Source organism: Pistacia vera, unplaced genomic scaffold (assembly GCF_008641045.1).
Source record: "Pistacia vera cultivar Batoury unplaced genomic scaffold, PisVer_v2 Contig335, whole genome shotgun sequence".
NCBI lineage: Eukaryota > Viridiplantae > Streptophyta > Magnoliopsida > Sapindales > Anacardiaceae > Pistacia > Pistacia vera.
The window spans coordinates 90,731-103,394 of NW_022196152.1; the positions used below are offsets into that span (position 1 = coordinate 90,731).

A 12,664-nucleotide genomic window follows, 5' to 3' on the forward strand; every position below is an offset into this window, starting at 1 on the left:
TTCCTTTATAAAATTGTGCCCTTTAAATTTTCATCACTTCTGCCATTTGTTTTATCTCATCTTGCATAAATATAACTTTTAATTCCTAAAATAAAATAAAATAAAAAAACATGTAAAATGTGTTTGATTCTCCAGTTCTAAAAACAGGTTTTAAAGATGCCTTGCAATTTTTTTCAGCATTTTTTTTAAAAAATAAAATGTGTAATATCATAAAAAGATAATACTTGGGAAATTTTCTTTCTTTCATTAATTTATTTATGCCTATAATTAAAAGTTGCATTAAATGTTTGACAACTCATTAACTCACTAAATAGGTGAAACCTAAAACATGGCAACTCATAATAAATATCTAACTTAATATTATCATCTACAAAAATATTTTTAAACTCTTCAAAATATCTGAAAATCACAACCTTTTATTTTCTTCCAAAATTATTTTTAAGAAAATTATATTACAGAGTATTAGCTAATGGGCCCGAATTTCCAACGTATCCCACCGACTGCCTGGTAACTGAACGCCACTCATTTTCATTTCAATAATGCTTGAGTTACCGATAAAGGTACCGATTTGATATACTGATTAAGTTAAAATTTGAGATTTTGAGAATTGGACAAGTGAAAATCGGTAATTTACTCGATAAACGTAATATTACTGTTTTCATTTACTAATTCCATTGTGTTGATATGAGTAATATTACACATATAATGAGAAATATTGTATAAATAGTATTATGCCATTTGCATTGACCCAACCTTCCTGTTGGCTCGGCACAGAATGCTTCCCGATGATTGCGCACCAATCCATGCCTTTAAAGGTCAAAGTCAAAAGCACTACCCAACCCAATTACCAAGCCTACAATCATCCTCAACCGTCCGATCAAAATTTACAGCACCATATTCCCCGGGGAATTTTGATTCTTCCCCGTCAATTTTTCGCTGTTGTCGTCTACAATCACAAACTAGAGTATATATCTACGTGGAAATAGCAAAAATTATAATCTCCTTTACAAAAGGGGACGCACCTGTACCGTCCGATTGAGTGTCCATGAACATTCATGAACCCGACAATTACATTAACATCTGCTCTTTTCACGAGTCAACTAAACAAAGAAAATTAAATTAATTTATTAGAAAATGCGACTGTTTACCTGCACTCACGTCCCAGTATTCACTCGCACTCTAAAAAAGCAAAGCAAGAGCAAACTTGGATAGATAGAATGTGAAATTAAGCTTTAGAGATTTGGAAAAAAGAAAGCAAGAGAGCGAAAGAGTTCTTGAAGCTAAAATGCTAAGATTTACTCTCTTATTGCTTCTTGTTTTCTGTTCGGTTCTTGATTCTTCTTCAGCTCGACCTGGTTAGTTTTACATCATTGTACCTGTTTTTGTAAGGTTGATTTGAGATTCCAATTAGGTTTTTGCGAGTCAATTGAGTTCGCAGTTTGATTGATTGACTGATGAGTTGATAACTGATAATTGAGTGCTTGTTTATGTGAATGAGTTGACGCTCTCTTTTTTTTTTTTTTTTTTTTTTAAATTCTTATTTTATCTTTTGCGGTGGTGTTGTGACTTTGTTTTTGTCAGAAAACATCTAAGTGGTGAAATTAATGTAGGAGATAGCAGAATTTCGAATTTGAATGTATTCTATTGTTTTCAACTTTTTTAACTGTGGTGTTTGGATAAAATGAACGAGATAACTTCAGTTTGGATCTGTTTGATTTGCTGATAAAATGTAGTTTCAAGCAAGCGTTGATATATATTACAAATAAAAGAAAGAAAACAAGAAAAATATAACAAGCAACTCAACTGTGCTCTGCCTAATATGTCTATGTGGTTACCGGTTTCACCTGATGATAGGGTTTGGGATAGGATCTGTTTATATGAGGAACAGAGACTTCCAAGAACAAGAGACAGAGAAATTAATTGATAAAATTCTTTATTGATTACCACAATTTAGATTTAGGCTATTATATAGCCTTACACTTGACCCCAATGACTCCCAAAAAGACTCTAATTGTCTAATTCAAATCTAATAAGATAATCCTAATTTTATCCTAATAAGATAATAGCATAATTATAAAAGACTTAATATAATTATAAAAGACTTAACATAATTATCCTAATTCTAAAATAATCCTAACACCTGAGCTTATCACTCTTTAAAGCAAGATGAAGGAACTCATGACCGAATAAACAAAAAAAGAGTTTTTAAGAGATTAACATATTTCTTGTGTGTTCTAGCTTGCCTGAATGCTTGGTGTTGTTAATCTTTTGTTTTGAAGTCCATTTGACCAGACCTTTACAAGAACTTGGAGACCATAATGATATCTCATTGACTATTGAGTCCTAAAATAAGAAGAAGAACGTATGATTTGCTTAGATTTTTACTTTTTTGAATTAGCTCAGTAACTACCAAAGTAAACTTTAAGAAAGTCAGCAAAATGCCATACGTAGAAAATGAGTTGTACCATTCTCATACTAGAGGTTCTTCTTAGTTCGACATGATAAGTGAGGTGTTAGGCAGTAGGTGATGTCCCTTGGTCATTGGTGTATCCAACCCCGCTGCATGCCATTTGCAAATTTAGGATGATTTAAGTCCTGGTCTCAAACTTAGGCTAACAAAAGATAACTATAATGTTCTGTTTTAGATATTTATTCTTCATAGTTTTGCGTCATGCTTATGAATATGTTTTCTAATTACAGCACCTTTTGCCATGTGTATAAGCTGTGGACTCGTCAAAATGTCCATACTAAACCTACAAATACACTGTGGTTTAGGATTTTGCATTACAGAGGCATACCTGCTATTTCGTCAGCTCCAAGTTTAATCACTCCTCCCCTTAAAACACTTCGTTATTTTCCTCTATCTGAGGTCCTGAAAATTGCTACATTATTAACAGAGTGCCAAAGGGACATTACAATGTGAGGGTCTTCTTTGGATTGGTTAAACTGCCTAATTTTGACACTGAACCTCTATTTGACATATCTGTTGAAGGCACCCAAATTTATTCCTTGAAATCAGGTTGGAGTGGCCATGATGACCAAGCATTTGCTGAAGCCCTTGTGTTTCTTACAGATGGCACTGTCTCTATATGCTTCCATAGCACTGGTCATGGAGATCCACGATCCTTGCACTTGAAATTCTTCAAGTTGACAGTAAATCTATTATTTTGGTCCAGAGTGGGGTGAGGGGGTTATCCTCAGAACAGTTACAAGACTGAGTTGTGGTAATGGGAAGCCAAGTTTGATGTAGATTATAGTGGGATCACTGGGGTGGGGATAGATTGGAGTCCCATTAAAACTTTGGTCAGAATTCTGATCAAATCAGGTCTACTGAAACTAGCATCAAACAGAATGCAAAGGCCCCAAAACTATTATCCAGAAGCTCTTTATCAAACTGCTCTTGTAGTACTGATAGTCAGCCAAATTTTGCTTATCGATGGAGTGGATCCGAACAGAAACTATTCATTTGGTTACACATTGCAGAGATTGATGACTCAGTCAGGAGTGCAGGGAAAAGGGTATTTGACATCCTGATAAATGGTAATTTTGATTTCAGATGTGATGTTGTAAAAATGAGTGTGCCGTATCCAGCACTTGTGCTTAACACAACGGTTCCTATTAATGGGAACTTTAACAATCACTCTGCAGCCTAAGGAGGAAGTCATGCCAAATCATGCCATTGAGGTCTTGAGGTAAGTTCTGAGTCAAAACTTTGCCAGAAGAAGGAATATATGTCATTTCTCTGTTTTTGATACTTGATTTTATTTGCTATTACAAAACCCTGATACAAAGAGGTATTAAATATATGCTAAATCAATTATATGCGTGAGCTTGATAGGCCTGTTACATGTCTTCTAGTTCATAGAATTATATGCTATGTTTAATATAAAGATGTGGTATTTCATACACTGCATCCATAGACCAACTTTAGGTAAGTATTTATGTCTGGACCAAATTACTATCTAATTGTTAATAGAAGTGTAACCTTATTTAATAATAATCAAAACACATTGTTCCACTCTCCGGTTCGTTTCTGAGGATTTAGCAGTAATTCTTTTTTTTATTTTAATTTGTCTTAGCCGCCAATAACAATCTTGAGAGGACAAACCAAAAAAGAAGGAAGACTAATATGGGCTAGCCATGAGGGTGAAAATCATCAGGAAGTTTAAACTCACTAATACTGTCACTCTGACAAAGTTCTCTGGTTGTACCTCTTAGATCTTGAACTTTTCTTTCAGAGGCTACCGTTACCATTTGAGGAAAATTAACAGAGAAACATCATTACAAGTGATATTAGTGTATTAAAAAGCCTAGTTAACTCTTTTCATCCTTCAATCATTCAGCTTTACCAGCTTCTCCTATGGTCAATCTTGTTCTTTTTCTCCTACAGTGTAACCATAATCTAAGAAACACAATACTTGAATTTGTTCCTAAGTGCTAATTTTCTGTAGACTTGATTAAAGGGATTTTGTATGCATCCTATGAGAATTAGACCTTTCGTTTAGAGGAATCAATTTAATCAGGCAGGGAACTGGGTATGATGACAAGGTGATACATTTTATATATTTTATTGGTATTTACCTTTGTTTTCTTACTATTAGCATGCATTCCAGATTTCTTTGTAATGCGTCATACATAATTGAATCTGAAACATCTTTAATTTTCCTGGAAGAATCCTGCATCAAGAGTTTTGGTATGTAATTTAATTACAAACATCTTTAATTTGTAGTGTCATGCGTTTTCAATGGTTCTAACATGGTTTCGTTTTATGGCTGAGCAATTTTTTTAAGAATTGGAATATTTGTGAGCTGCTTCTGATTTGTTCATTCTTTATTCTAGTAAGAGCTTTACAGACATTGAAGAATTCATTGGGGCTTCCTCATAGGCTGGGTTAATGGTGATCCTTGTGTTCCCAAACACATCCATGGAGGGGGGCAGATTGTCAATTCGACAAAACTAGCAACAAATGGGTCATTGATGGACTGTAAGAGCTTTTTATTGAGCTTTGTCTTATATTTGTTATATTTCCTTTCACTTTTAATTGTTTGAGATCCTCTGCTGGTTATCTCATTATTTCTGTTTATTTTTTTGCTTCCTTCGAGTTTTGCCTCGTACTTATTGTATATCAGTTGTTTTAAAGGTTTAGACTTGTATCATTGCATGCAAAAATCTATTCTTTTTTCTCTGAAAAAGTTTGGCAAGTTTGCCATTGCCATATTGAAGTTGGAATTTAACCAGAACATAAGTGCCGTCTCCATAATTTTGTTACTTTTCATTATTTTTCCTTCAATTTTGCCCCCTATTTATGTCAGCTCATTTTTTGTTAGTTTTAAATGAGGTTTCTGAAGTATTGGGGTTTCTTTGTTATTATGGGCCCAATAGAACCATTCTAGTTTCATTCCCATGGTTGTAAAGAAAGGCCTAGTTTTAGGCACATGATGAAATTAGTTTAGGGCTATGTAAAATAGCCCCCTGGTAATTCTTCAGTAGCTATTCATATTTTTATTTTAGCAGAAACCAACCAAACGGTTATAGCTAGAGAATATGTTGTTGCAAAGTGGTTATACTATTTTTGTCAAATTTTATTCAAGAAGAGTTCTACTCATGAGAAAAAATCCATATGAACCTGAAATAGAGAGAGTGAGATGATTTTTGTTAATGAGTTTATAATTCACTAAATCTTTACCAGCCGACGGTAAATACAATCAACAAACTCATTGACCTTTTAATTTTCTGTTGGTGACATCACAAGGAATTTTAGTTCCCTGAAACAAATTTTCAACTCCACACGAAATCAGACCTTTGTTTTTGTGAATGAACCAAACTTTCATTAATTGAAAAGAGGCCAGGCATTCTCACTTCTTACATAGTCTTCCTATTTGTATAGGAAACTAACACCTCAGATGGAACTCACTTGCACCAAATTGTATTGTTTGTTAGCTAATGCACAGTCAAACAATTGTGTCTGTCAAATACTCACATATTTTCCTATGCTCATATGCATAGAACTTCTTTTTCCTTTGTATCTCCCTGAAAACTAAAATTAAGTCACCTAATTCACAATGGCTATCCCAATATCTTTGATCAGCAGCCCTTTTCTATCTTTAGTTTTTGTTTTGATAATATCTCTGTTTTGTAATTCTTTGGATTGTTTGTGTTTGGATTATGAGATGGAATTCTCTTTTCTATCAATATGGCAAGATCTTTTGTTATCTTTACCATGCCAATGGGTTGTTATGACTTGGTGATTTTTTCTTGTTTAATATTTCATGTAGTTTAGTCTATGCACTAGGTTTCATTTTGTCTTGTTCTGGAGTCATTCAATTTCTGTATTCTAAGATATTTACCATTGCTAGAAACTTTCAAATGTTGGTGTCTTCAATCACTCAAAAGTATATTTTGGGTAATTAAGCCTTTTCTTCTCATGTCTTCATCACTTATAAGTATATTTAGGTAATTAATTTTTTTGCTTCTACTTGATCATGGTCTTGACAACCAAGGTCTGAGGGGTTTCTTGCCAATTGATATATCCCGTTTGCGTCATCTACAAAGCATGTAGTTTGTAGCCCATGGCTCCTCTTGTAATGCAAAATTTTTTATTGGTTGCTTCTGTGTGTTTATAAATAGTTTCACTTGATCAGAACCTAGAGGAAATGATGACATTATGAAATAAAATGGTTTTAATTCATCCTCGCCTGGTCTCCAAATTTCTGCTTATTCTTCAATCCTACAGTAAGCTGACATATGTGAAGTTGGGTATTTGTAGAAATTTGCGTGGAAACAGCATTCGTGGAGCTTATCCATCCTCATCGGAACAATTGCTAGCTTAGAAGTGCTGTAAGTGTGTCCTGAAGTCTCTTTCTCTCACCATCGATTAGGTTTCATTTTCTATACTATTTATCTAACCTATTAGCAAATGATTTTATCCAAATTTCAGGGACCTCACTACAATTTCTTAAATATCAATTCCTGAAAGCCTCGGAAAGCTGACATCATTACGTAATTGTAAGATCGTTAAGCTAACACATGAAATCTTATGATGCAGTAATGTTCTAACTGAAGTTGATCATGATGCAGGAACCTCAATGGCAACCTCTCTGTCTGGAAGAGTTCCAGCTGCATTAGGAGGAAGCCTTTTGCATCATAGACTAGCTTCAAGTATGTTCTCACTATTAATCTAGCATGTTAATATGTGAATATAGGTTTGCAAACATGAACTTGCTGATCGTATTGAGGATTAAGTGTTTGTTATTAAGTCAATGAAATACTAACTCGGATATTTGCAGCTTACTGATAATGCAGGTCTATGTGGTATACCTGCTTACCTACATGTGGCCCCACCTTCCACTGGTGCAAAGATTGGCATCGATTCGGTGTTCTCATCATTGTCTTGCTTTTGTTGTCTGTTCAGTGTGTTGGTGGAAAAGGCGCAAAATATTCAACGAGCACAGCAAATTGCTGGTAAGACATTCATGATGAACAGTTACACGAACATAATAGTTTTAGAACTTCTAATTCCAATAAGCTTCTCAAATGTGTATGAAAGAGAGTAATTCTAATTAGACCCTATACCCAGCTGTTCTCAACCATGAAAATCGTCTCAGACCTTTTAGCACAGAGGTGCACAAATGCACATGCATCCTTAAAAGTCTGGTTTTTCTTTGAGGCAGATTTATAACTCCTTCAACCTTTGTCTTTTCTGCAGCAAGAGGTGCCTTATGCAAATCAAGGACCCAGTTTACCATGATATTCAGTTGGCAAGGCATCATTATCATCATGGTGCTCGACATGCTTCAGAGAATGGACCTAGTTTGCTATCATGAATTTAGATTGACAATTCTGACATGAAGTGTCTTTATTTAAGTCTGCTCCTGTCCTGATTCCTGATTTTGATCTGCTTCTCAACACCTGTATTAAAAACCACTTGATTTGACTCTGAATCTCAACTTGTGAACTGCTTGATGTTCCAGTCAAAATCTGTTCAGTTAGCAATAGTGACACCAAAAGAAGCAACTTTAAGAGGTCAGATCTCCCCTTGGTGGCACCAATCTGAAAAGTGAGGTATCTTGTACATTGCTTTAATTGTTTTGTTCATTGTGCAGAATGAACGTTGCCCCACTTTGAAGAAACATGAATATAGTACTTCTACTTCCTAGTTTCACTTTTTGTTCTTAGTTAAGGTTTTTGAAAGGGCTTTTTGTTCCTGGCTCAAAAAATGTCTGTTAAAGATGATACAAGGTAGATTTTTGAAATAGATCTCCTACTGCTTTTTTTTGTTGTGTTATTTGTACTTGTGTCTGCGCTTGGGCTCAAACTCTATAATTATAAAAGATGTAATTGTATCAGGGAAGAAGCTACTTTTTTGCATATATCTTTTTCGAGTTTTTGCTTAAGCTTATATGATGATACCTTTCAGCTTATACTGCTTGCATTGTGAATTGATGTGGACCTAGGCAGCCCACTCTTACTGATAAAAGCATTTGCGCGTGAAAATGTTCTCCAGTAGTTTACTAAATCGGCAATCATAGACGTGATGACTGATACTGCTTGACCCAGTTGTTGCAGTGAACCTAACATTACAAAATTATGTCATGAATTATTGGGCTAATTGGCAACTATCAATGATGATGGGTTGAAGATGTCGTGCAAGGGTCCAAATAAAAGCCCATAGATATTCATTATCTTTGCACCGTCTATGCTGAAATAAATGATAAACAGAACAGGAGCAGCTAGGTTAACAAATGGATATCGATAGTCAGAAATGAGATCAAGCTAAGCAGATTTTTGGCCAAAAATACGCCACTCATTTAATATCTCATAATTTTTATGAGTAGTATTAAGTTCATAATTCAATCTCACAACTTCTTTCATAACTCCGACATGATAATTTATAATTGGTTAGCTTGCAAATAGATTCCGTCTGTTTACTATGGGTCTTGCTTGTCCATTTGCGAATTGACTAATTACAAGCTATCACCTGAGAGTTGTGAGATGGGTTGGGTGTGGACTGGCAATACTGAATTTTTATTCTTATCTTCGTGATAGACTCCACTCTCTCTCATGCCATGAATGTGAAAAATGTGTAAAACAAAAATCTAAATGTAAACACTCCTGATTCCTGAGCAAAGCACAAAAATAAAGCCAAATAATAAATAAAAGCAAGTGGGTATCAAATAATAAATCGATCGGATACAAAAATTTAGCATAAAAAGGCAATACTCTACAGTAGGAGTGGTTTTAGTTTTCAGCTAGCATTCGGGAAAGAAAAACCTGAGCTCCAGGGCACAACCATGAGCCGCAGGCCCAAATAAGTTACACAAAAGAATGATACAAAATCCACATGCCCAAACGCACGTGCCATGATGTAAGCAATTAAAAATATATCCAAAATCATGAAAAAAAGTACCTTCACGTGACCATGTGTCAGTCAGTTGCAGCGAGTCCTCTTCGGTCATTCACATACATCACCCATATAACAACAAACAACCGTACAGTTTCCTTTAACCCCCCCAAACATGGACCTATTTTTCACGTACCTCAAACCGAGTCAAACACCCCAAATCCATCCGCCCCTTCCCCCCCACCCCCCCGGCCCATTTTTTTAACTCAGCTCAAAGTCTCAAACCCAACCTGGTCCTGTCTCCTGCAACTCAGACACCTCCTATGTACCCTCCACGTGGGTCTCTGTAAACTTCATCAGCTATCTCCATTCACTATCCGACACGCCACCCCCTTTTATCTGATCACTTAATCATATATCTACTCCCCATTTCTAAATTTTTCTAATTTTTTAATAATAAATTGTTAAAAAAGAGGCAGGCGCCGCTGAGCAGCGCCGTACAAGAAGCATAGGGCTTACGTCATCACCGGCGCGTAGAGTTGTCACATACTCACATGACACACACACCCCTCCTGCTCTTACGTCTAATCAGGCGGCGGCTCTCTGCTTTATAATTTTATTTTAATGTAGGTCCCACTTGTTTTTTTGTTGCTCAACTTCTCGTTTGTATGTCATCAAGAAATCGGCACCGTTTATTCTGCTTATATGGAATCAAAGGGTTGAGAATGAGTTGAGCGTTCTTTTTGTTTAGGTCATGTCGTCCAACCGACGATTACGGGTGACTTAGTGGGTCCCTCTCACTTTTTACACACAAACACAACAACACACACCATTCCTTCTTCAGCTCCCCCCTATCTCTCTTAGTCTCTTATTTGCTTTTGTTGTTCTCTCAGAACTCAACAGGCACAACATAAACACACTCTCAAAAGCCAGTCACTTTCCTTTGTTTCTGTGTTTTTTTCTCAATGGCGTCTTCACGTGAAGGACACTACAGAGGAGTTCGGAAGAGGCCGTGGGGAAGATACGCCGCTGAGATACGTGACCCGTGGAAGAAGACCAGGGTTTGGTTGGGTACATTTGACACACCGGAGGAAGCTGCTCTCGCATACGATGGTGCTGCCAGGTCTCTCCGTGGAGCCAAAGCCAAGACCAACTTCCCCGCACCCGTCACTGGTGGTCTCCCACTCGATCTCAACCTTCCATCTGACATTAATAACAATCATCGTCACAATCATCATCATCGTCATCGGTGGATCACTGCTTCAACTCCATACCATCACAATCATCATCAACAACGCTTCGCTTTTGGTGAGTTTTTACAAACTGGGGTACTTAAGGAAATGAACTTTGATGGACAGACATCAGCCTCTGTTAAAAACGAAGCTGCCGTTTCTGGTGGCGCACCCCTGCCTGAAAATGGCTCCACGGCGTCGTTCTTAGGGATAGTGAGACGTGGGTTGCCTATTGATTTGAATGAGCCTCCACCGTTGTGGCTTTGAGCTGTGTCACAGATTGAGCTATAGGCTTCCTGTTTAGGCATTTTACGGCGTCGCTTTTTCACTTCACTTTATATCTCACTCTATCCTTATTAATGACGGCTTCTACTACTGCTACTACTTCTAGCTGTCACCTCTTTTTTATTTATTAAATTTTTTTCTGTTTTCCTTTTCATTATTATTAGAGGAATTAACAAGAAAAAGGGGAAAAAAAAAAAAGATGATCAGAATTAGTAGGAATCCGAGAACTCATGTATATATGCCTTTGTTTTCTGTTTCTATGAAACACTTTCGTTTTTAATATCTATTTTTCATAATTCTGGTTTTGCCGGTGAAATGTGATCGACCGGTGATTATATCTTTTCTTGATATTTTTCCGACAGCTTTGATTCCTTTGACCCTCTGTCCTGATATTTGGATTATGATTTGCCAAACAATAACAAGCATTCTGGATTTTTAAGTACAAAAGCCCTTTTCACGCGCTGGTTCCGCAGCGCCGATCAGTTGACTGTATGTACTATCGTTTAAAAAAAAAAAAAAATTAGTCTTTGTTATGGACAGCGCGAAGCAAGCGGGTGGTTTAGCATTCTTTTTGGTTGATAGTCCGAGATCTGGTTCTGATAAATTTGTCAGTGTACAAATTCTGCTGTGTGTAGACCCACTCTAGCTTTCAACGCGTCTTTTATTTACTAAATTACCAAACTACCTTTTCTTGTCCTCTCTTTGAAACAGGGACAAAACTTTTTCAAACAAAATCTATCCTTGTTTTTTTTTTTAAATTATACTTTATAAAGTTATTATATATAGGCAAAATAGAACAAAAGATTGTAAATAATAAAATTCTCCTCAAGATTATAAAAATAAAAAGAAAATTGTCGTTGATAAGATGTTAAATAATTTTAAAATTTTAAATTCTTAAATATTATCAAATTATTTTCATATTATTATAACATCAAAATGATAAAGAATTTTTTATTATTTCAGAAAAAACTTTATCAATTGCTACATTATGTTATAAAAAAAAAAAAGAGCTGGAAATGGATAATATGAGAGGTGTGAAGGAATGGGTGAGAGGCGCGTAGTTAGTGTTTGAATTGGCGGCAAGGGTTGCCCCGCTCAGTGTTTTAACTCTAATTTTCTGGAAGATGGTCCATTGATTTGTAGTTGGACTTGTAACTGTGACATAATCTCTTTTTTCTCTTTCACTTTGGCCCCTGCTGTGCGGTGCGGCCCTGCCCCCCTCTCGACTGACTATTGACTTTTTTACTTTCTACAGAGATGCAGTGGCCAGCAACCCGAATGATAAAAAAAAAAAAAAAAAACCGAATTCAATATTTATTACCCCATTTTAGTTAAAGACTTCATTTTTTTGATCTTATCATATAAAAAAAGTTGTAATAGAATACAATACGTGATCTTTGTTTCGCACTTTAAGGCCGGCGGTTTAAGTTATCATCTTTTGACTATCCTGCCACAAAGAATAGTATAATTAGAAAAACTAGGTGGCACCCATAAATGACTTAAAATTAATTAATTGGTTGACTACAATAAGTCATGAGATTATTGTAACATGGATGTGTTTGGTTTTGATTTCACAAATAGACACTGTATGGATATAGTAAGTCATCTCCTCTTGATGCTTCCATTTCCATGTCTTCTTTAGGCAAAATGAGGGAAATTATGGAAGACTATGGGGGACATAGGATTCGGTGAATACAAAGAAGGTGAGAGTTTGAGTTTGACGTATAGATGGAAAAGAAAATGGTGAATATGCATGTACGTCAGTGACAAAGACTAAAATATAATTGAATATGTAGTGGGCTACGGC

At 35.8% G+C, this 12,664-nt stretch overlaps 1 protein-coding gene and 1 pseudogene across 1 annotated transcript; both read left to right on the top strand.

Moving 5' to 3' along the window:
* Positions 1–1,128: 1,128 nt before the first annotated feature.
* LOC116137830 lies at positions 1,129–7,823 on the top strand (annotated as a pseudogene).
* Positions 7,824–9,990: 2,167 nt separating this feature from the next.
* Positions 9,991–11,252, top strand: LOC116137835 (ethylene-responsive transcription factor 12). Its single transcript, XM_031423533.1, has one exon. It carries the CDS (start codon positions 10,306–10,308, stop codon positions 10,837–10,839), a length of 534 nt encoding a protein of 177 aa, XP_031279393.1. The 5' UTR covers positions 9,991–10,305; the 3' UTR covers positions 10,840–11,252.
* The last annotated feature ends 1,412 nt before the right edge of the window (positions 11,253–12,664 follow it).

Coding starts and splice junctions, on each gene's coding strand:
- LOC116137835 (XM_031423533.1), top strand. CDS start 10,306: ATGGCGTCTTCACGTGAAGGACACTACAGAGGAGTTCGGAAGAGGCCG.